Source organism: Hetaerina americana, unplaced genomic scaffold, assembly GCF_022747635.1.
Source record: "Hetaerina americana unplaced genomic scaffold, ioHetAmer1.1.p SCAF_1, whole genome shotgun sequence".
NCBI classification, from domain to species: Eukaryota; Metazoa; Arthropoda; class Insecta; order Odonata; family Calopterygidae; genus Hetaerina; species Hetaerina americana.
This window is the reverse complement of record NW_027286069.1, coordinates 67,525,676-67,551,032: the sequence shown is the minus strand read 5'-3', so window position 1 is coordinate 67,551,032 and position 25,357 is coordinate 67,525,676. Positions and strand designations below refer to the sequence as shown.

The window sequence follows — 25,357 nt, the reverse complement described above, 5'->3', positions numbered from 1 at the left end:
GATGAACATTAATATTATTTGATGAAATGTAGTTTTACATTGTAAATTACCTTTTTTATCTACCATTTGTCCTATCATCAGTTTTAATAATAATTTGTAAAATAGACCCATGTCTTGTTAGATTACTATTGGGTGAGTGAGGTTATTTAGTATCAATTCTTAAACGTATGAAAATATATATGTAATATATATTTTCTAATATATCAGTATGTTCTTGCTTATCACTTGATGGAAGTCCTCACTGTACGTGAATGATGTTGCTATTGGATAAAATGCCTCAAGAATCAATCAGTTGGCATGAATCATATCTGGTTTGGCACAGATGAATTAGGAAATATAGTATGTATTTGCTTTGGAATTGATCAATTATCATATAAGAAATCAGACTAAATAGTGTCTTCTGTATCACCTTTTTTATAAATTATTTCAATTAGAAAAACTGTGATGATTTTTTCTTTTCATTTTGTTGGTACTTAAAAAGTGCTTTGGTGTGTTAGCATTCCATTCCTGTTTAATTTTCATCAGCCTCATCTTCTGGTTATAATATTTATTTTTTATGAACTGAAAAACATTGCTTCAAATGTGCTTAATCAGTATGTTGCTTAAATTAATATCTTCAGCAGTAGTTTCTTTGGGTATAGGTGTACAAATGTGTTTTCCAAGAAGAAAGCACTATATTTAATGAAGCCTTCTCCTCTGTGGTCAGTGTAGCTTTTTGGGCATGTTTTGTGAAAGTTTATTACACCATGGTAAACTGTGACTAGCTTACTTTGAAATATATAGATTCTAGTTCAAAGTTTTTAATCAACTGGCAATTTTCGTCATTTGAACACTCCCCATTGATTTTTTAGTATTACTGATACACAAATTAATTGAATAACTTCATCCTTGTTAAGACAGCATTTTTCAAACATCTCTTTGTAACCATCTATTTCATATGCTTGAATACATAATTTTTGTTGAAATCGTTACCATATTACTGTTTTCAGGTACTCTTCATGATTTTAAATTTGTAATTTAGAAACATGATTTTTCTTGCATTTCTCCATGAAATCACCATGTTGGCTTAGAAAAATCTCTTAGACCCTAGTTAAGTTCAATGCTCCCTATCCAAAAAATTACTGCATGGTAAACTATCCTTCCTTCAGAGGAGGCCAGGGAACTCATAAATCATGGAAAAAATCATGTAAATCATTTTTCCCAATTTGTGATCTTTAGTCTTTGACCTTTAGTCCTGCTAGCATGTTCACTGCCTCAATATTAAATGCCAATCAGCAGTGGCAACATTTGTCTGGTCTACTTATCCATAATGAACACTTCTTGATGAGTTACTCATTGCAATGATTAGTATGGCTGTTTGTCATAGACTATAGAAAGTTGATTATAATACGTATGATTGATAATAAAGTTTGTGTGATAGGTTTATTGGTAGATTTTCAATTAAGAGTGAATGGAAACTATATACTCAGTACAAATTAAATTGAAAAATGAAGAGTGAGATTTTTCTGTTTTGGCAGGCAGTGAACATGCCGAAGTAGTCTTTGCACTAAAACACTTTTTACTGGTGATTTAAAATTTTCTTAGATCAATAGTTGTCATTTTCTTTCCAATCTCCTGTGTGATCATTTTATTTACTATTAGAGTTGTTTGGAATTTATGACAGTCACAATCTTTGTTTGGTAAAGTTGATTCTTCTTTAAGGTGCAATTGGCCATGTCATATTTTGCGGAGGAAGGCTCGTCTAAATGTCAGGTAGAATTCTAATTTCCATTTCCATATTATATTACTGATGGCTTGTAGGATTTCATTTGGTAAAATGCTGTAATTAGTGCAGTACTTCTGCACTTTTAAAACTTAACTTTCATACTTTAACTTTTATAAAGTATAATGCAATGACTTCAAAATATTTTATATTATTTTGGTAATACAAGTGTAGTGTTGACAATATTTATTAACAATTAAGGGGTAAAATTGATTTAATTTTATTTTTTGTGAATATATTCCGTGATGGGAATCGAGGTTGTGTTTTCATAGATATATTTTTTTTATGAAATGGCATTCTTTTATATGTGATGTATTTATGGCATATGTTTAGGAAAGTAAAACTTCAAAAACCAAAGCATTCTAGCCAAAACAGCTATAATTTCCCAAATGTACACTTCAAATGGAAAATATTTGTACTTGAATATCACTTCATTTTTGCAAAAAATTGGAGAATTTTGATGTGGTGGCCCTATATCATTAGTCGTAATGTAATAACATGATTGTTTTGGCAGTAATTCCTTACTATCTTTCTTCACGAGCAATGTGTTATGCATGCATTGAAAAATATTTTTATCATGAGCTAAAATTTGGGAAATAATAGCATCTAGAATAATATTCATAAAGAATTAATATTGAAGCCTAATGGCCTATTAGTATGTACATTAAATTTAGCAGAGTTTGTTTACTTTTGTAATTACATAAGCAATATTTATGTACTGAATTTTATCTACTAAAAGTAACTAAACATCAGGACCAAATGTTAAATTTTCAATCTGTTGAAAATGGTTGAACTTATTCTCATTGTTTAAGTCATTAAATAGGCACTTCTGTGTATCTTGTAAACAATATACTGAATTTATTTTGCCATGCAAATATCTATCGAATAGATTTTGTTGATAATGTACTAGCACTCTCAAGGAGTGAATTTGTATGATCACTTGTAGCCTTTATGAATCTAAAACTCTACTTCTAATCTATCAACATGTATTTCTTCCTATAGGCATTATTGACTTGACAGGGATGTTGCATAATTTTTCTTTATGCTGAATTAAGAGGCTCAGGGAATAATTCTATTGTGGGAAAAGTTTTTCCTTGAGAAAATAATTTTGAGCTTGATTTCCTTTTGGATTCACAAATTATCAACACTGGTGAAAACGGTGAATTTAAAAAATAAGAAATATCAAAATGCATAATCTTGATTAGCATTGACTCTTTCATGTGTTCTTTCTACTCATGTCTTTGAAGTAAGTTTGCTACTTAATTGGGATCAAAAGTTACTTTCAGTGATCTAACAATATGATTCTGATATTTATTATGATGACTTAATTTGGTCATTGAAGTGTACTGAAGTTGACCATGGCACTGCCAACATATGGGGCAGTCTTTTTTTGATGTATCTTCTTTACTGTGAAAATATGGCAAAGGCTATAATAAAAGGCAATTTACAGTGTTCTAGAGATAATTTAAGTCAATAATAGAATGAGCAATGGTAAAATATGTTAACTGGTGTTGTGAGTACCCTGAGCTGGTGAAAGACTTCTTCCAATGAGGTAACTTTGACTATTGGTGCTGATTAACTTTTTACATTTCATTGACATTGATTGAATTGCATTATTTTCTGAACATTGAAATTTTGACCTTTGACAAAGACATTTTCCAGTGTATGGTTTCAGGATTCTACTTGAAAAAATTAACATTTGCATCAGAAAAAAAGTATAAAATTGGGCAACTTGGAAAGTTTCTTATAGAGTGTTCTCCACTTCTGGTTAGTTAATTTTTACAGTCATTATTTTCTGAGGAAATACGTTTGTCATTGCATTTTTACATATGCTAAAACACATTTCTGTTAGCGTTAAAATTTCTGCTTTTTTTAATTTATTATTCTTATTTTGGATTGTGTGATTGCTTAATGGTTAGGACATTAGCATGCTGACTGAATGGTCTCAGGTGGTAATCCTGGTGAAGCCATGGTTCTCTTAAAAAACCCCGACTTTGTGATTTTCTGAATACCAGCTCTTTCTGAGAAATTACTGTCAACACAGAGAAAAAAATACCTCTGGCCCTGAACCTATAAATTATATATTTATTAGGGTTTAGTGTGAGGAGAGCACTCCTACTGTTTGTCAGACTTAATGACTGTGGTAGATATATTCTTATTTGAGCTCAGTGACTTATAATTTAGAAATCTGATCGTTCAATCCTTAAAACTGCGTCTTATTAAAATAAGTAAAACCGACCTTTATGTAGGGGATACCAAAACTTCAGGTAACAATGCCAGAATATACCCTTTAGTTTAGGGTGTTAACGATGAAAGCAATAGACCAAAATGATGTTTTTAGAGAACAATATTTTTTGTATTTTGTAGACAGTAGTGGGGGATATTTGTTGAAATTTCTTTTGCTCAAAAAGTATGTACATACACTGACTTAATGCACAAACATGGACTACACATATATGATACCCAGTGAATTAAGTTAAAAACACTTAGTGAATTGATATTGTTAAACTTAGAATGATTGGTTGTAATTGTTTCATAATGGAGATGTACCAATTCACTTTGTTTTCCCATGAATTTATATCTTTGTTTCATTATGCAATTTATTATTTTCTTATGCTAATTTATTTTTACTGCTGAGATTTCCTGAAAATGTTCAGTTGGTTCTTGTGAGTCAACTAAGTATATTTTCTGTATGAAAGCTCCAGAGAATAAGTGATGTTTCCTTGTAAACACTAAGCAAGAACAAGTGGTCAATTAATTGTGACTTGGAACTGTAGGAGGGAGCATCTAGCAACTGAGAATGAATATGGTAAATAGAAGAGCTCATTTTGAATTGATCAAATGTGGGTTCATTCCTCAATCATTCAACATTTGTCCACTATTCCCACATTAGCAGGTTTTAAATTTGTATTACTAGAATTGAGCTGTACAAATTATTTATCCAAAATCTTTTGTCAGCCAGTATCCAGCTTGTTCAAAAATATCACATCCTCATGACATTTTAGACCTTGGTGACTGACAGAAAAATATCTGTCCTTGTCATATATATAATGCACATTGATCTTAAAATTTTCGGAAAACTAAAATATTGAATAGGTTGTCTAGGTAATTCAAAAAATGCTGGGGTAGAATTTGAAATCCCTCCTGATGTGAAATTTTTTTCATACATTGAGCCTGATGATTGAGTAAAATTTATCCGGACTAAATCATGGCATAAGGACCTATTTATCATCATGCGTCAATGTTTAATTGCCTAATTTATGTAGATGTGAAATTATGCTTTCTTAATTGTGGTCCTAACATGTATCTAATATTATTTGAGTGAAAATCCTTCTTATTTGAATTGATAGGTATTTGGACTATAGAAAAGGAATATTAATATTTATTCAGACTAGTGTACATATAAATGTTAAACTAGGTGAAGGAACGGATATCATACTCCAGTATATCAGCCTTCAAGAAGGAAAGTCAATTAAATGTGTACATAATAAACATTTTTTTAATGCTGATTTTGAGAAAAATCATATTTTAACTTTTAATTTTGTAATTTATTAAATTAATAGGAAAATTAATACCTTGCTTTATCCTGTGTTGTTATTACTACTCAAGTATTGCAGTACTTTTGGCATTTAATTGAAATCTAAAATAAAGAAACTATGGTAACAAAGGGTGTTCTTGTATGATTAGGGCATTATTTTTTGTGTTACAGTGTTTCTCCGTCATATTGCCAATTTTACAAAGGCCAATGATAATTCAGCATGAATAAAGTTAATGCCAATGCCAGATAAAATATTTTATTGCATATGCATATGAAATGCTTGGCATATTTGATTACAAAATGAACTTGGCACATAAGACACTCTTCTATTTCAGTATTTTTTATCTCTGCGTTATAAATTTAAACATCATAATTGAATCATATATTGGAGATAACATTAAGTTTATATAATTGTAGAAAATTTTTCCAATAATTGTGGTGTAAATAAATGCCTTCTCTGTAAAGATTTTACTTGGAAGATAACACTCAGATTAGCTACACCAGAAAATGTACCAGGAATAGTTTTTTTTGAAATGTCAGCTGTCTTGAAAGTGATGATGAAGCAGGTCAAAGGTTGCAGTTTACTTGTCTTTTTCATCTATTACCAGTTTTATGTGAAGGTCTGTGTCTAATAAATAAAGGTGAAGTTTTAAGTTAAGGAATAAAAGTGTGTCTTTTTTGCCGTAAAAAATGGTGCTAGAATATTGGCATTTTAATGAATTTTGCTGTGAGTTTTTTTTTTGCATTCCTATTTGATGTTGGCCTTTAAAGTCAATTTTCAAGTTATCAGTTATCCTTCATTTAGTTAATTGCATATCTTATTCTTTTGCAATGAAAGTGTGTATTTAACTCATTTTAAAAATTATATTGTGTTATGATTGTAATTATTCTAGTTTTGATTTATTTAATTATGTAATAATAAATAACAAGTTTTTCAAGGCCATTCATGTATGTTCATTTAAGTGGCTTATTTATTCATTTGGCCATGAACCGAAGCACCATTCATATACATGATTCGTTTCAAATATTTTATGGCTATTGTATCTAGATATTTGGTGATAATTATTAAAATATTGTAATGATATTATTAGTTAAATTTACTCTGTTTTATTGGCATCTTCAGGAATGACTCATTTCATTGTCATTTGCAGAAGTGTTTCACATTCTTTAACTTTTTCTATTTTTTAGTTAATATTGTTTTTTGGTTCGCAAAATGTATGGCCTTTTTTTTAGAAACATGTACCCCATGTATTATGGAAAAGAAAGGAATTAGTACATCACATAAATTCGTCTAATTTCAATGCCAAGAATACTGCATATATGGATTAAAATATTTTTTTTAGATAGGTATGTGTCAGAATTATTTAAAATCCCTAGTATGAAGAGCTAAATGAAAACATGAAACATTACTCAAATGCTTTGGGTTATAAAAGGCACTGTGATAATAACAAAGCAGCTTAGGATTAGTTTTCATTAAAATTAATCGCTCCCCTAGTGAATTAACATCCTATATTTTAATCTGCCTATGTCATTGATTATTATGCTCCATCAGGAGGTTGAAAATAATTGTTTCTTCTCTTGATGCAGTATAATTATTATTTCACCTTTGTTTTATCTTTAAATGAAAAGTTTCTTTGCTTGCATAATTCAATATTAATAGGTAATTACATTTGTTCTTATTTTAATTGACTGTAATGTTGAAAATTAACCTTTCCACTCTTTTATTTCTCAGTTCCTGTTTATAAAATTTAAATTCATTTATTTATTTCTCTGTTCTATCTTTCCTCCCCTTGATCTTCTTCATCTGAAATCTTTGTGTCTTACCTGACATTACCTGGGGCAATAACTTTTTTTGATTACGAGCATTTGAGGACCTTAATTAATTTTTTACACTGGAGGTTCTCATTTGGGCAGTGATGCCTCTGCTAAATTGATTGAAGTACTAATATTATGCACTGTATTCACACTCTTTGAGGCTAATTTTTTTACTAAAGCAAAAATCTTTTAATTGCTTTGTTTTCCTCAAAATATTCTGGTTGTTGGTATTAGTGGATTTATCATGCGATTCTGCATGAGTCTTTTTCCATTTTGGTGCTGTATATCATCACAAAATAATAGATTTTTATAATTTAGTTTTTGCGCTATTAATTATTGCAGTTGCTTATTGTGCGGTGCATATTTTTATCTCTTTTTGAGGCAGTGATAATTGCTTTGTCTAAATAAGTTTTTCTAGTCAGGAGCATGTATTGATTGTTTGCTTTTTATTAACAGTGGAAGAATAGGGAGTTAATAACCAATTATGATTTTAAGATGAGTGTTTCCCACTTCTTATCTTTTACAGACTCATCTCTAGGTCGTCCACGAGAGCCAAATAACTTCCTAGAAATTGAAAGGAAGTGCATAACATAATTGTATTATTTGTTGTTATGGTGTGTGTAAACATGTGAGATTGTTAAATATGCTTCCTCTTCTTGCCCACTTGCTCCAATGTCTCATCATAGCTCATATACAATAAGCTCATGTGACTTTTTCATCATGCCTTAGTTGTCTGTACTCAAAAATAAACTTTGGAATCATATACTGTCCAATGGATGTGGAAAGTGATAGAGGTCATTATGCTGAATGTTTATGGAATCTATTCCTCTAAAAACCTTTTCATCAAACTGATTGCTTTGAGGAAAGAGGGGATTCTTCTAAAATTTTCCATGTTGTTAAATGAGTGTAACCCAAATCTTGTATAATATTCATCGCCTGTGAAACATTGTTTTTATAATGTTAATGTGTAAGAAACTCACTCTCTTAATAAATGCGCCCAGCAGCTGATCATGTACATTTTAATATTAGTATGTGCAAGAGAGATCATTTGAATCTTTTTTGTTTTAAAAAATTGTACTCATATTTATTTGTAAATAATGTTAATGCTGTACGTTGCATGAACTTATAAAAAAACATGACAAAGCACTCTGCATTTGATTTTGGTACGATGTCCTATTCAAATGAGATTCCCTATTGAGGTGTGTTTGATCTATAGGAGTACAAATATAAGGTAAGTCAAGCGATTTTTTATCAATTCATATTAACTCTTTTCACAAAATGAACTTGTAGGTAGAAAGGTTTCCTAAAAAAGTGAGTAGTTCCATTCTTGAGGCACAGGAATTTAACTTCTGATCTAATCTGAGTGAATTTTCAGGCATTCATTCAGGCAGACATTCCTAACTCCACCTAAGTTATTTTTTGTCAGTTCTTCCCAGTGAAATAAAGTTGGCACGAGGTAAGGCAGTGGTCCCAATTCCCACATATATGGATTTCAAATGCCATAGCTATAAACCTCCATTAATTATTGGGTTCGAGGCTTTTGGTGATGACAACAGTTGGAGACCACTTCCTGTCTGTAGGGTATGAAACGAGTGCCTTACACAGCTTCTATTTCCACTTTGTCATGAAGTTTGCTGCAGTGTACCATCATTTTAATTTCAGGAATAAAAAGACAAAAGTGATAAGGGTACTGAAACCAAAGTCATATTGACATTGTGTATTTTATATAGTCAGCCACTTTGCTAATGAACCAAATTTTGTGCACATGCTCTTACTTTCTCATTAATGGTCCATGAGGGAGCTGGTAAGTCCCTTCTCTCCCAGGTCTACTATGTGGCATTTGTTCAAGGTAATCCACTAACAAGTATTCCACCGTCCCACTATAAGGAAAACGTTTTTACAAGCATTTTGATTTGTACCTCATGAATTCACGTTACTAAATATTTTGTATCAAAACGAATTATGTTCTCTTAAAATGTGATAATTAATGCATAAGTACTTATTCCTTTTACCAAAAAATTATTTTCCTAAAATTTGTTAAAATTACTAAAAAAAACTTTCCATAGATTTTTCCATTCTATTCCAGCCAAAGTTAAGAAATAGTTACACCAAACTACACCATGTTATGTGTGCATGTCCTTGGAAACTGGCAATTGCAGATATCTGGAAATTTTTAATACTAAGTACTTTCACACTTGGCAATTCACAATCTGATAATCTATTTGCATTTTTAACACTCGTGTTTATTGTCATAATAGCCTTTATTGGATGAATTATTCTCTTGGTTTCTGTTCAAAACGACAGGTTATTTCAATGTTTGCAAGTACATTTAATACATTGTTTTATGCTACATTGCTAGGTTATTTTATACCAATATTTGTATGAATTAGGCCTGTCAGTTTTAGTATAAACTTGCTAATTTTAAAAATAAGAGTATTTGTAAATATAAATTAAAAATACTGCTTTATTGTAGTCTATCAGATACATCACTGAACTGCAGTGCATAACTTCAAATGTGAACAAGCCAGACAAATAACATTTCCAGAGTATATGACTATAACCCTTGCATAACATTCAAGTGAAGCATCTCTACTTACAAGATCAAAATTTGACGTATCTTATAAAAAATTGGCAACCTTTAAGGGAAATGCAATATTGATCAACAGCAGAAAATTTTTCTTTTAGACTTCATAGAAAATCTTTCTTTGAAAAGTTAAAGCAAAAACCTTTCAATCATGGCAGTTTACGATGTAATAATTGATATTCCTCGGAAAGCATTAATGTTGAAACCTCTTCAGTGGATGATTTACTCAGCCTTGTGAAATGCACTATCAATTACTTGTCTTGATGCTAGAAAAAATGACACTTCCCATTAATTTCATTTCTAGCTATTAAGAATATTGGTTCAAATAATGCAGTTTTCATAACAAAATTCAAATAATAAAAAAATCACATATTTGCCTTCAATATTCACAACAGATTAAACAAATAACCAAGACAAAACTATTGCTAACACCAGAAGTTATTCCGTCAGTACACACACTTGAAATGAAAATTTGAAGAATATACGTTGGTAACAAAACATTAAACATGTCTAATTATGAGTTGCATTTGAAATGCAGAATGTCATACCAACAATAAATCATCAAACTTCGATTAAAAAATACAAACCATATTTTTGGTGTAAACGCTCACCTATGGATGCAGCTTTCCCAGCATAGTCGGATGCTTTATTCAACATATCATCCACTTCCTTTTCATGCTCAAGAAATCTGGGCCGGATTATTTTGTTGTAAATAAAAATGGAGCCATTTGATTGAATGGGAGCAAAGCACCAAACGAGGAACAGACACTATAACAAAACAGTTGAGCTGTATTGAAAGCTGTTCAAATCAATTTAGAAGATACCATTTAATAAACCTTTACGATGAAAAATAATTAATTTTTCATTAAAATATGCTTTGTACTTCATTCATATAGCCAATAATTTGAATAGACTGCATTAAAAATATTTAACAAAACCCTCCGTATCATAATTCTTGGACATGGTAGTTTGGATAAATAAGTCTCAGACAAATAGTACGGAATATTGTACACAAAGGAATCCTCTTAGGCTTGGTTGGAATACATACATTACCTAACACTACATTTCACGAATTACCTACTATTAGTGAGGTATCATTTTATTCAATCGTACACTACCAATTTTAAGTTGTTGGAATGTCTGAAAGTTCACTAAATTATTTGTTTATACCTGGGCATATTAGAACCACGACTGCTGAAATGTATTAATAGTGGTTACTTCTATAAACAGTAAGATTAGGAAATTTTGAATTATTTAAGCCTCAAATGATAGTCAAACTATTAGTAAATAACATTATGCATTTAAAAGTGCAATGATGGGTCATATTTGATAGAAGCACATTTGGATACATTAATTTTAAAACAAGAACCGCTGGTTTGATGCACATTTGATTTGTAATAAAATTTTTGGTAAAAAAAATTGATAAAATAAATTTTATTTTGACATTTAGCGGCCTAATAGTGTAAAAAGCTTTCATTGATTGATTTTACTGACCATTATCGTGCCATAAGATTTGACAGGAAAAATTTCCCAACATAAAACCTCAATATCATCATCACAATTTTAGGTTCCTCCGTAATTGATATTTAAAAAGCCCAAGCCACATTGTTATTAAGGGGGCAAAATTCCCCCGAATCAAAAATATGTTCAAAAAAGGCCATTGAATATGAAAATCGAAGAAAACTAATGTTCATGCTTTGAAATAATAAATGCTAATTTAGGCTTCGCACTGGTTATTAGGAAACACATATGCTTGGATATTAAAAAGACGGATAACATGTTGGCGTTGGTGAGCCATCACATAATTGAAAATGAAATGTAATTAGTATTACTAAATTTTATAAATTTGTTAAAAGCTCTATTATTGGTCAAATTCTCACCTTGATCAACCAGTAGAAAGGAAACCAACCGATCAGTAAGTCTGAGAAGAATTCACAGAGAGAGAAAAATGCAAAGACAACCCAATATATAAGCCATCTGGTATCATCTTCCTTGTTAGGGCTTTCTACCGCCTTCATGGAGCAATAAGCAGGGTACAAGAAGCCAATTCCATTGCATATAAGCTGAGCTCCATAGCCAAACACAAGGTACAATGCTATAAAAATTACTAAGCCTGAAAAGTAATGTTCTCATACATAACTCAATGCGATGCTAAGGTTACATCAGCAATAAGACACACAACATAAATAAACTCATTTGAAAACGTTAAATAAATAAAACAGGCACATTTTTACCAAAAAATGAATAAATTCTTTTGACACAAGTTTTTTTTTCGATAAAAGCCAATGGAGCAGTCCAGGGCTTATCTTCATTAAGTGCTCTCTCCAATTTTTCTCTATAAACTTGCATATTTGACGACATTGTGCTGTCCTATTCTATTGGGGCGATTTCAACACGAACGACTGAGATTAATAAAAATCTGTCATTTCATACACAAACACAATGGTCGACAGCGAGATTTTGAACTAACCGGAAGAGGGAACTGCGCTCTAGTCATCTCTGGTGTAAATATCTCATCGATGTTATAACGGTCGAATGATTTGCTAATACGCATTACCATAAATTAAATGTAAATAAATTATGAACAGTAATATCAAAATAAATAGATGCAAATTCAATTTTTCCTATGCACTTTAAATGGGTTAAAAGTGAACATCGTAGTGTACGCGGCACATTCATGACCCATGACTTCAAGCAAGGTGTAATGTCTTTGGGTATTCAGCGATTCACACGGTATCGCATGCCCATAAATATTGTCGAGTTAGTAACTACCTTACGCATTTTATTTCATTCAGTTATTATGCGCCCTAAAATATGAGCTGAAATTGGCTTTAGGAAAATACCAGTCAATATTACGAAAGTGAATATTGAATAATTTCAAGACATTGTCGGTTAGCTTAGAATTATTAATTGCCGAAGAATACTAATTGAAGAATAAAAGCGACCGTAAATGGTTAACTAGAAGGGTGATTAGCTCCTTAGGTCTATTGAGGTAGTTGAAGTTATATTTGCCTAGTTTTTCATTACTCAGGTAACCTGAATCCAAAAGGTAATCATGATATGTATTAACAGCTTGAGAAATAACAGTAAACTTTCCTTTAGACATAAACGACGGAACATAGTATATAAAATTGGGTCTGGAAAGTAGACTTCGAACTTCAAATGTCGTGTCATTGTGCCAATTTCATATCTCGGTTAAGGAAGTTTCAAATCGTCATGCGAAACATGTCACCATCTGTTAACTAAAAGTTAAACATTACACTAATGTCGAGAAATTGCATTGAAGTACATGCTAAGGATAAGTTTTATTGATTCACGGTCGTCTTGAGGATCAAGTTAATAGACCCAAGAATGAACTTTGCGTGTAAATACGAGTACAATCTAATTTGAGTGTACGGCGGGTGCAAAGTAGTAATTTCCATGCAAACTTAGGTATTCGATTAACATACCTATTTGGTATCCTGTGATTCCACTCAACCAAGAAGTATTGCTGTCAGTGTTCACTTCCGAGTGTTCCTTAGAATTACCTGACATAGTGTAATTGAAAATAACCGGTCAGTTAATGACAGGATGTGTTTACGTCGTCTCGGTGAATCTATCTGAAAGTTTCTGAGCAGTTCAGCTGAGTTATTTTAGGACGAGTTTGGCCGCTGAAAAGTTGGTAGTTGATTTAGCTTTGTTCACGTGCTCAAATTAACAGACATAATAAAACAAAAAGTGACGAATCATCCCGCTGTGGCGGTAATCACGCTTACTGGGGCCGTCAAATTATTCATCACTATTTAGAAAGTGGAACGTTCTGTCTCTCCTGCTGTATGAATTTCCAGTTCGACTCATTATAATTATTTACATACAGGTTTTTGAAACCACTTTAATATCGAATCAAACATGCAAGCAAGTATATGTAGGAACTTCCTAACACCTCATCTAGTCAGTAAGGGAAATTACAGCCTCATAAAAACAGATAAGCCGCTGAGAAGGGAAATTTCATTAAGACATGAGAGGTTCACTCTTGAGTATTTTTAGCTCTCCAAGGGGAGTTGAAGGTTAATGAATTTCTTAAATTGTGGCATGGTCGCATGTGACTTCGTACGGTAATTTTTATTCACGCCCTAGGCGTAAAATTCATACCATACTTGTGTGACAATAAAGAGAAATTACGGTGGAAACAGTTGGCATGCGATATTACAGTGCGTTCCGCGTCATACGTGAGGTGGGATCGCTTGGGATTACCGTCCGAAGTGGATACTTCATATCTAAATTGACAATTGGCTCGCCCGAAACAATTTTATTGTATACAAGTTTGAAACATTTTAGCCAGAAGGAAAGTGGCCGAAGCGTACTTAGTACATATTCAAGAGAAACAGGCTATTGCTTTGATCACTGATACAATTACATGCTCCTGCCACTCTCACATTATCTACTTAATTCATACTTTTGGTGATTAAACTGTATACTACCCTTACTATTTTTGTTTGTCAACTATGGGACCAAGAGCTGCGGGGTTTGTTATTTACCGCATATTTTGCCGTCGAATCGAATATTTGTTACTCCAGACTTCTTACGGGATACACCACTGGACTCCTCCTAAAGGTTCGGGCTATATATGTGCTTTCCCCATTGCATATCAAACTAGATTAAAATTCACCTCAGTAGTATAATGTTGCTGCTACGTAGTACTGCGGCTACAATTCACTGCTGTTCTTTGTGCAGTGCAAGTGCTGAGGTCACATTTGGTTCCGTTTACAGGTCATGTTGACCCAGGGGAGTCTGACTTAGAAACGGCGTTTCGCGAGACTGAGGAGGAATCTGGACTGAAAAAATGCGATTTAAAGGTCCTAGAGGGCTTCCAAGAAATCCTGAAAGTAAGTTAAAGAATGCGAAGAGGGATCTGGGTAACAGTGCATCTTCTTGCTTGTTAAGCGATTCTGTGCGTAGTTTATTATACTACGGAGAGCACCCAGCAGTAAACCATTCACGACGTTGGCGGTTTTGGCTTTAATCATTATTGTTGACTAACAGTCATAAGTAACATCTAAGATCGTATAAATCTTCAATGAATATCCGATGTAGCTCTCTTTTCTGTAGTTTAAAGACTTCTTATATGTAGTCATGCATCTAAGGTTGATACAATGTAGCCTGTTACTTTTTGACTATTGATCAGAAGTATCATTTTGGTTTTTCCGTATTGCTCGCGCAGTTCTTAAGCTTTTCTGCTCAGAATAACATCAATCTCTTAATTCTCCATATTTCTTAAGATCACCATGCCCTACCAAATAGCTTGGCCCTGTCACACAAGTTGCGCTAACTACTAGTTAGTTACCCAATGTTTCAACTTGATTTGCTAACGTTATCTATATGCCAGCATTATCAGCTAAATAAAATACCAATAATTTAATAGGAGAAAATAGAATGGTTATGATTATCAGTGAGTTCTCATTTGCCTTTCACTTTTACTCCCTATTTCATCTTCCATGGTGAAATCTTTATGGTGGGTTTAATGCAAACTGTTGAACTTCAAAGCCCTCACGTGAATTAAGTTGGTCAAAATTTTGATTTAACTCATTGATTGTGAGATGGATGCATTTTTGAAGCATTTTCCCAAGGTTTGGTTGTAAATTGATTGATAGGCTTGAAGAAATGTTTAACTACTAATTATTCAGTATTTCATGTTCTAATGAGTTGGTCATTAATAAGTATCATTATTACAAAGACGATTTTTCTGGTGTCTCAGAAATTTTAGTTTATGAAACCATTGATTACCTCGGAGAGAAATATAAGTGGGCAATGATAGTGATTCCAAGGTTTCAATTATGATACAGTTACACACAGAGGCATTTTCTTTTTTAAGTACCATTGTTTTAACCTGAGAGATTAAAGAGGATAGGTTGAGCAATATGCTTTCACAGTCATTGTCATATATTTTTTATTACCCCACTTTCTGAGTCTTGTTGAGGTTGAGGACAAAGGAATAAATTTAAGGGTGTGCAGAATCTTTGTGTCCTTGCTATTTCATGCACAAAGGAAAAGGGCATTTACATGTCCTTGGCTCTTTTGCCCAGTCTCCACTCTTGAGTTGACAGGTTTTCAATTAAAATATTCTTAGTTACTGTGTGCTAGGATGAGGGAGAAAAAAACTTTGTCCCTTAAAGTATTAATGTAGAAAGCCTCCAAAAAATTAGCTGGTACGGGTGATTTCCTTCCAAGGGACCATTTATAATGTGTCTGCATTTGTATTTTTTCCTTACTATGCCAAGTTAACCTGCTAAAAATAACCTTGTTGAAAATCAGCAATTTAATTTCAAGTTCACCCTGAGGCAACACACTAAAATTTGATGTTATTAGTAGAGATGGTGAAGATAGTGGTGATGCCTTGATAGTGTGTATGTGGGAAAGACCACATGAAGTCTGAAGAACCAACCTCCTAAAAAATTGAAAACATAGTCGCATTCAAACTTTCATCATGAGTCTACTGAATGTTTCTACAGCATTTGTGATAGCATTGTAACAATTTTCCACTAGATAAGTTTAATAGTTCAGCTGGGTTGTGATTTATTACATCATCTTCAGAAAGCACTCAATATATGATAGCCATGACAGATAAATTTATTATTTGAAATATGCAGCTTATTTGCTCTGTTTTGAAATGAGTGCTGCATTTGGTATGTTTCTTAGAGGGAAGAATGTGTAAGTATATGGCTTAGCTGCATGAGTTTAATCAGTTGGTGCCCAGTTCAAATGCCTAATCTGTATACTCTCTGAAGTAAGAATGGTTATGATGTATGCTAAGTATGATAAAATACTTTTGGTTATATTGTGTAAAGATCAGAAAAATATTAACTTGCCTGAGGTCTCTTAGAAAATGTTGTTGGTGAAGTTTATTAATTTTGAAGTAATAACAAAACTAGTCAATATATTAATTTTGCTAAGATTTAAAATGAAATGCTTAGCATAAAGTTATACATTCTTTCACTTCACTCGTCCTTCTCTGCTTAAATGAAGTCTAAAAAGCCTAATTGTAGATTATGAAAGAAAACTTGCTCTTTACCCATTTCTGCCTGACTGCCCTGTCTTTACATACTCGGCCACATTCATGCAATGTTTCATATATGCTCATTTATTTCTGGCAATTAAATTATCAACTATATTCACACATGTTCTTTTTGGGTTATCCTTTCCTATTAATCTATTTTTTCTTCTCATATCTGTTTGGTGGTTCAATTCATTCATTCCCTCAAATTGGTCGAACCAGCAATGGTCATTTTTTTCATGCCCTTCTGTAACTGGTGCATCAAATCCATGTTGTGTTTTTATTGTTATAGACTAATCCTTGTGGATGAAGGCGTTGTACTCAAGTGACTTGAATATTGGGCTGTAAAATACTGGATAGTGGGTTTATATTTGGGGTGACAACATCTTTGAAGTTATTGGTCTGAAATCCAAGAAATGTGTGTAGTAGAGGAGGAGAGAGCTGGCTCCTCACTCTGACTTTGTTAATATTACACCTATAGGTGTGGTATTAACAAAATCAATTTGCCGTAAACTATACCTGACCTATCAAAACCAACCTTTGGGTTGGTTGCTGTGGTTGTCTATACTTGTGAATTTTTTACCTGTAGTGCTTTGACTGCTACTGTTGGTAGTGCTTTCATTATATTTTTGGCCTCGTAAATATCTCAGTTTTTCAATCTCAGTATCTTTAATTCCATTTCGTAAGTTAGCTCTGATGGTATCAACCCTCAATGCCTAATGGTTTTGAACATAGCAGAGAAAAAACTGAAGGAAAACATGATTGTTTCTTGAAGAAGAATGAAACAAACTAAGAAGAAGTAAAGCTAGATGCACATTTTTTAGAGTTACCAATGAGTTTTGGTGCAATGTCGCAGGAAGTCTTTAAGAAGAGTATAATGTTTGCAATAACTAAGAGAAATTCTTACTGAGAGATGCTTGGACCTGCTGACTTACCTAAAGTCACTTTTTCAGGGTATTAGCTCAAAAACTCAGAATAATCAGCCAAAGTATACTGGTAGTATAAAATGATTCCAACAAGTCTTGACATGTGGTATTTGTAGAGTTGAAGAAAGCAATCAAGATTATGTGCGTAAATAAAAGGCCATATCACTAGGAAATCTTGAACTGGACTGTAACAATGATAGATTACATATAAAAATTCCTTCCCCTTCCTCTCTTGCTCAACATTTTCTCCTCTGCTCATCTTTCTCAACACCCCATTCCCAAACAAAATGTTCTGAATCCTTCTTTCCCACCTCCTTTGGTTTTCTCCCAAAACTCTTCTCCCCCAGTATGCCATGCAATTCTTCATTTGTTTTCCTCTCTGTCCATTTTACATTTTCCATTGCACCTTGCATTCACATTTCAAGTCTCCAATCTAGGCCTATCATCTTGCTTCATTGATCATGATTCTGTGTGGTACAAAGCAAAGCCAGAAATTTTACAGAACATAATGTAACTAAAAATTAATAAAGACTTAATTTTTGATGCTGCATGATATTTGTAATCACCCCTGCCACACACCTTACTGTCAGTGGGCAGTAACAAGGTTGATAGATAGACGCTGATGGTGCTCAGTGGCATCACCCGGAACCGAACATAGGCCCTCCAGTCAGTAGCTCAGTGGTCTATCTGCAGAACTACTGCTCCCTGGAATTTAGAAATTATTTTGAAAGTTATTTTTGCATACGAGTCATAGAAACACTGAACATTTTCAAAGCCACCAATATTAAAAATTTCAACAGAATAGATTGATGATATAAATAAATTATTAGAAATTAAAAACAAACTCGGACATAAGGACAGTGTCTCGATAGCCTTATAAGTTATCTCTTCAAGAAATAATTTGGGCCTACCAATATTTAAAGGTCAGTTTGCAGGAAAAAATGATGCAGTTTTAAAGAAATAATTCAAGACTCTCGATTTTGGCTGTAGCTGTTTACAAGTAATGAAGTGTCTGCTCAGCTGTTGGCATAAATCATATTTTTATGTGTAAAATATGGAACTGATATTTTACATTTTTTTATGTTTATGGAGGAGAAATAATTTCATTTCGCATTCATAGTAGATCTATGTAATCCTTACTAATTTATTTTGGTGGATTTCCTCTAATTTTGTCCTAGGCTGCATTACCATTTGTAGAACTGCTTCAGTGTATCCTGGTAAGTCACAATAAAAAAAAACAGTTAACTATTTTGATGAAAGAGTAGCCAACACCCTCAAAATTTCAACTTCAGGTAATGATTTGGTTTCCTAGGTTTTTGTTACATGGATGTTAATGTCACATAGTTTTCACTCGTTTTGTAGAGCATGCAGACACTTACATAATGTACTTCAATAGATTTAAGGTGAACTAGGAACTTCCTCAAATAATTAGGTTGAAAATAAATGTATGAAGTTGCAAAGTAGATAGCCGTGGGTAAGATATAAATTATGGAATTGAAAATAATATTTAGAGGATTATGATTTTTTTTCATTTGATGGTTTTTCATTTTGGTTGTGGAAATTTAGGGTTTTCTGATGTTTCATTGTGATTTTTCATTCATTATTTTAATTATACTTCAGAGGTTTTGTAGTGTCCATCTTCAGGTCAGAAATGTTATGGATATAAAAAACATGTGCACATGTATAGGAGCTCAGGGAGATCAACTATCTCTTTTGTCAATCAGGGGCATTTTCTGTTTCTGAATTTTTTTGTAACTTTTGGCATGATATGCTTTAGGAAAACAAAAATATTAATTAAAAGGCTGTCAAAAAAAGTAGAAGTGAACAGTTGCAGGACATGGTCTTTCAAGAGTTGATCACAAAATTGGAGCTGGCAAAGCCAAAACATAATCAAAGACAACCTAATATTTCCCTAATTAATGCAAGAAGCTCTAATTAGCTAATGAGCCAAAGAACTTCAACCTAGAAGAGACCATGTCCTAGCTCCTGGGAATACTTTTTCACTGAAGAATAAGAACTATCCATTTGGTTGTGGAAGATGTGATAATGCCTCTGATTAGCCACCTCCTTGAATTTCTTGTTTCTTTTGTTTGGTAGAAATCTTTGATAACTTAATATTGATTTTTTTTCAGTATGAAGTAAAAGGTGCACCAAAAACAGTTACTTACTGGCTAGCTGAAATTTCTCATGAAGGAGTTGAGGTGAAACTGTCCAATGAACATCAGGATTTTAAATGGGTTCCTTTGGATGAAGCTTGCAAGTTATCAGGTTACAAAGATATGGTAGATCTCTTAAATAAATGTGAGAATTTCATTTTGGCAGAGAAGAAATTTTAAGCACCGAGGTAATTTTCATGAATGTTTTTCAAATGCATTATTGAGGTAATGCCTGATAAGTGGTAGATTTAACACTTATGAGCTTATTTTACTGCTGTCACGTGTAAGGTATTCTTAATAGATTGGATGACACTCACTAAAAGTAATTGGTGTAAAATAATTCTGTTAAAATGCTGTAGATGCTAAATTCATCCTAATTACGATTGATGCAAAGTTTTAGCCCAAACCAGGTCAATCTGAGCTGGAATATAAAAATTAATAATGACTGCATCTCATTTTATGTTTCTGATATGGAAAGTTTTTCACGTAAGTCACTATATGAAAGTCAGATTTTTCTGAAAAGGTCATTCCACTTTACCTAGAGATCCATTTTTCTCCCTATACATTAAAATGATTTTTTTCAAATTAAGAATTCAGCAATCTGTAAAGGGAAAGACTATCATCAACAATAATGGCCAAACTGAAATAAATCATGGACTTTTATTTGTATTAAATTAATACATGTATAATATTTTGGGATTTTAATAATAATTTGATGAAGAAACCAAAATCTATAAGTAGATTGTTATGCCGCATGAGATAGCTTATTGGTATTTCCATTTTTGAGGCTCAACTGCTGGCAAGAATCGATGCTCAATGAAATGCTCCTTTGGAGGAAATGCCAGAAAGTTTCTAGTATGCTTACATAAGAAATCATTTTTATTACCTTAGTACACTTATATCAGACTTCAGCATGCCAAGCCATAGAGCACAAACTCCATGAATCCCATGTACAATTTAAGAAATCTTAATAAATCCCTCAAAGATCTGATGTTGTCTTTGCCAAGTTTGGCCACCAATTTACGAGTGATGATGATTACACACCTTTGCCCCCATTGAAATTGAATGCACAAATGGTATAACTCCTCACAGGGTGTCATTCTCGCTTTTTCTTCATCGCCTGTTGATTATTGAATATGGAGGTGCTTGGGTATTTTTATAATGATTGTGCATGGTGGGAGAGAGGAACATTTACTTGTCTGCCATTGGCACCAGCTCTTTCTCCTTAATAGGATAAATGCTATAAACATTTCACTCTGGAAGAAAAGAGATTTCAAGAAAAGAAAAAACTTTATGGAGAAAGTCATGTGTTGACCACATTATATGGCCTACATTTTGACACTCATATTATATCATCCGGAAGCCATGTAACATTGTTACATATTAGAATTTAATTTGTAATACTTGTTTATTACACTGGGGAAATAGAATATTTTTGATTATTGTTTTGCCTGAGTGTTATTTCTATTTTGACTATAACATATACTGTTTATTTGAGAACAAATTCATACAAAAAATTATTGCAATTTAGGGAATTTATTGTGTAAATATATTAGCATATTTAAGATTTAGTGCAATTATGTGATAAAAACCTTGACATGGCAAAAGGCTTGTGTGGTCTGATGATCCTTTGGGCTGTGCTCTTGGGAGCAATGAGAATTGCTCTTGGTATGGTACCTATACCACATAGATTGAAAGTAGGGATCAGATGAAAGGCCTGATCAGTATCTGTTCGTCGTGGAGGTGATTGCATGTTACTGATCAGGTGGCCATTTCAGTAATAGTGTCACATTAAATATAATATTGAGGCAGACACAGGAAATTTTCTTGTGACAACTATGGGAATGGACCCATTGGGCTGGAACTCTTATCCTGCAGTGGAAGAGGCAAGGCTTCCATGATTATTGTGTGGAATGCTTGCATTATGGAATTGACAGCAGTCTTAAGAAAAGAAAATCAAACCAGTTAGGATATGAACTTGGACTGTTAACGTGACATTGAGGATGAGGAAATTAGAAATTGTGAAGTGAGAGATAGGAGAGAAAATATGGACATTTTAAGGCTGTGCGATGTAAAGTAGTAGGATAGTGACCATTATTGGGATAATGGTTATTGAGTAAAAGGCAGCAGAGGAGAAGATAGTAAGGTGTTGCAGAAGTAATGATCAAAAAGGTTGGAAGAATTATAGCAAATATAGAGCAGGAGAATGACAAAATATTATCAGTTGGGATAAAAGATGAATCAATTATCTTGGTCGTTCCTTAGGTCCGCATGATGACATGTAATCATAGGGAGGAAGGAATAGGGTATATAAGCAATCAGAGGAAATAATTGCAAATGTCTTTTGAAGAAAACATTTGATAATGATGGGGATTGGGACATGCTGATGAGTGATCAGAGTTAAGTAGGGGATTTTGGTTTGTGAAGAAGGAATAACTGCTGGGAGAAAGCAAAAGAGTTCTGCAGCGGAAATTATTTAATTACAGTATAATTAATTTGAACAGCTTCCCTGTAGTGGTTCCAGATTCATATTATAATTTAGTTTTAGTAAAGTGAAGTGTAAGAGGGAATAAAACAGTGAATGTCGATGAGGGTGTTCTCATAAAGTGTCTTGGGTTTCTCCTAAAGTAATTGCATTGATATTTATTGAAGTCCTTCAGTTAATGACAGATATTAAGAATTGATGCACTCATCACAACAAGGGGATATTATCTGTTACATGAAGAGGAATGAGTGAGTCAGGGTAAAGTACGCTATCCTCAGCCGAATGATGATAATTTCCACTCTTAAAATATCTTGCCTGAGCAGGGCCTTGTGAACTTAATTGGATTTTAACTGCTGAACGTATGGTACTCTTTGGTGAACCATGCTTCTCTCCAATGCCACGTTTTGCAACTTAGATGGTCTTTATATTGATAGGTACCAGTATCAGTGCCAGATGACATAGATTCCCCCTAGCAATTGAGCTAACCTCATTTCTGGCTATTTCCACCGTCCAGGAACCCACAGAAATGAAACTTAAATCTCCTTTGTATTAAGTGTTTAGGTACTGTAGACTAAATTGTGGATGACATTATGCTTGATGAGAGTATTGTATTGGAAGTGAATTTTAAGAGACTTAAGGAGTCATTGCTCAGGGTAAAAAAGCTACCATTCCCTTTAATCCATAGTAACCAAAATCCAAGGTATATCAATATGTGTCTACTGCTCAACTATGGTGAATTCTGTGTGTTCCCAAAAGGGTGCACTCCAGTTAAACCTTAAGTCAGAAGGGTTTTAAAAATCATTAAATCATACACTTATATGCCTAGTTGTCACTGTCCTTAAGAAAATTTAAAAAAGCCAAGATTGAATACTACATGATGAAAGGTTGGGTCTTAAAGTATGAAACTAATGTAAAATATTTGCACATTATCATGTTTTGGTGGGTGATCTAGGAAGGCTTCCTAGAATTAGTATACATGCTTATGACAGGGCTGGTTTTAAAAGCACCTTTAGCCTTAGGCTGCCATTGTCAAATGTTTTTAAAATGACAGTCCACCTGAGGTGTACCCAAAACGACTATAGATAATACAATTGCACAAAATAATAATAAAATAGTGATGAGGTATGATCCCCATAATGTTAAAATTCTGAAAAACACTCTTCCACTTAATGGTAGGCCCTGGGCTATCCGTAATGACTTATTTTTTTCTATATAAAATTAGAACTTCATCTACCTTGCCATACACCATTTCCTTTTTTATTTCTTCTTTCTACCTGCATTTTCTCCTCCTTCCTCAATCCCACTCATCTATCATTTTCCCTTCTATGATGACCTTTGTCAACCTACTTTATTCATTCAAGGTATTCTACGTATATAACTGTAGCTTTTGAGTGGTCTAGAATAGCAATTTACCTCTACATTTCAGGAAAACTGCCTATTTTTACCCAAAATATTTTTTTTTACTTTTTCATAAATTGTGTCTGCATTCCATGTTGTCTAGAAAGTGTGCTCTCTTCCATGGTCTACCTCACTTATACAACAATCTCCCTTGAATGAAGACCTTCAACATCCCGCTGCCTTTCAATATTTCCTTCACCCCTTTCTCTACCTTTTTCTGAATACCGCCTGTAACTTCCTCACTTCTCCTCCCTTTTTGAAACCTCTATTTCATTAGTCGTGTGATTCGTGTATACATCTTGAATGTCTTTTGTTTTTCCTGTCCACTCCCTTATCCCAAAATATTTCAAAACTTAACCTAATGCTTATCGTCACCTATGTGGTTAATTGCACTTAATAAACCTTCTATTGATGATTCTCACTACTACTTCTGGTAAAAGTGAAATCAAACCTGTCACCTTTTCGTCCTTGCATTTAACTTTTTGGGATGAGGAAAAGTGACCTAAAAAATCCTGACCGAATTCCTTCCTAATAAATACTGTTTATAAGTTTAACGGATCGCTTCATTCCATTTTTGTCTTAACTACTGGTATTTCATGATTCTGGGAGGATATTATCTATTCATATTGCCTTGTTTGACTTCATCTGCCTTGGCTCTTTTCTTTTGCACTAACTAGCATTCCTGAATCTAGCTATCCTCGAAACTCTTTTGAATTAGTGAATTTTGAATTGCTAGCTTCCGAGCTTTCTTTGGTGACCATGAACAAATCCTTGCATTGTGGGTAAATATTTTAATTGGCAAGTAGCTGTCCATAAATCTTACTTTCTTCGGTTGGTGATGTAATGACCCTACAGTCAAACTTTACTTGATATGCCGTATTGTTTACAGGAGTCAAAGATGCTTCTCATCTAGTTCCAGACCTTTGCTATTAGTGTTCTGTGATTCATGCTAGTTATGAGTGTTATCCTGGAGACTCATGTTATCCTCCTTCACTATTTGATGAAGTTTCATGCATAGTCATTAAAAGGAAGTCAGGTTTGTTTCTGCTGGGTGTTGTATACAAATATGCTATGCCTACTTCCATGACCAATTGGCTTCTAATACTCCACCAAGGTGCCAGTGCTGGGGACATTAACTCTTGAGCAAGGCTCATTGTAATTCACAGTTTCCACTAAGCAAGTTTTCAGGGGCTATACGATGCGTGTGGCATTATTGCTACTGTTGTATTTGTCCTTATGCTTCTAAAAAGCAAGTAGTCAACTGACTGTGTGGATAGGACAACTGCTCAGACGAGGTAAATTAGGTAAGGAAACGAGGGAAATGTGAAAAGCATTTGCATCACTATTGAGGCAAATTGCCCCGTACACTATATGCATACTCTAATCTAATTAGACTAATTGAGCTGCTACAAAGAGCTAGAGTGTTCTCTATTAAAAATGTTCTCCCTTTTATAGATAATAAGTTTTAGTGGACATTATCGAAAGAGTAATTAAATCCACTATCTTCTATTGCCCTGGGCTCAGCTACCTCCCCATAGAAGCCTTCAGGCGTTAAAATCACCCAGTAAATTAGACTTTGCGACGAGAGCTTCGAGGGTGCCCAGAATCTCTGTTGCAACCTCCAATAGTTGAAGGTTACACGAATAAATAGATTCATAGTCTC

At 33.3% G+C, this 25,357-nt stretch overlaps 3 protein-coding genes across 18 annotated transcripts in view; 2 read left to right on the top strand and 1 right to left on the bottom strand.

The window, feature by feature from the left end:
• Positions 1-8,261, top strand: part of LOC139692712 (phosphatidylinositol 4-phosphate 5-kinase type-1 alpha-like) — a 109,272-nt gene extending 101,011 nt beyond the window's left edge. For all 14 annotated transcript variants that reach the window (XR_011701779.1, XR_011701778.1, XM_071590964.1 and 11 more), the window contains one exon: positions 7,642-8,261. Coding sequence is in view for 12 of the 14 variants with exons in the window: in XM_071590964.1 (XP_071447065.1) it covers positions 7,642-7,653 (12 nt within the window). In the remaining 2 variants the exon portion in view is untranslated. The remainder of the gene's footprint in view (positions 1-7,641) is intronic.
• Positions 8,262-9,561: 1,300 nt separating this feature from the next.
• On the bottom strand, positions 9,562-13,403 carry LOC139692675 (receptor expression-enhancing protein 5-like). Of its 3 annotated transcripts, none has more exons than XM_071590961.1 (5): positions 13,149-13,163; positions 11,934-12,074; positions 11,580-11,812; positions 10,311-10,467; positions 9,562-9,965 (listed from the first exon to the last, which is right to left on the bottom strand). In XM_071590961.1, the coding sequence occupies exons 2-5, from the start codon at positions 12,058-12,060 to the stop codon at positions 9,922-9,924; spliced, it is 561 nt and encodes a 186-aa protein (XP_071447062.1). In that variant the 5' UTR covers positions 12,061-12,074; positions 13,149-13,163; the 3' UTR covers positions 9,562-9,921. The 3 variants fall into 3 exon arrangements, with proteins under 3 accessions (XP_071447062.1, XP_071447061.1, XP_071447063.1); XM_071590960.1 differs by lacking the exon at positions 13,149-13,163 and adding an exon at positions 12,170-12,259; XM_071590962.1 differs by lacking the exon at positions 11,934-12,074 and having other exon boundaries at positions 13,149-13,403.
• Positions 13,404-13,741: 338 nt separating this feature from the next.
• On the top strand, positions 13,742-20,799 carry Datp (purine phosphoribosyltransferase family protein Apf). The gene is made up of 3 exons (XM_071591061.1): positions 13,742-14,292; positions 14,449-14,564; positions 19,788-20,799. The coding sequence occupies exons 1-3, from the start codon at positions 14,184-14,186 to the stop codon at positions 19,989-19,991; spliced, it is 429 nt and encodes a 142-aa protein (XP_071447162.1). The 5' UTR covers positions 13,742-14,183; the 3' UTR covers positions 19,992-20,799.
• Positions 20,800-25,357: the final 4,558 nt, after the last annotated feature.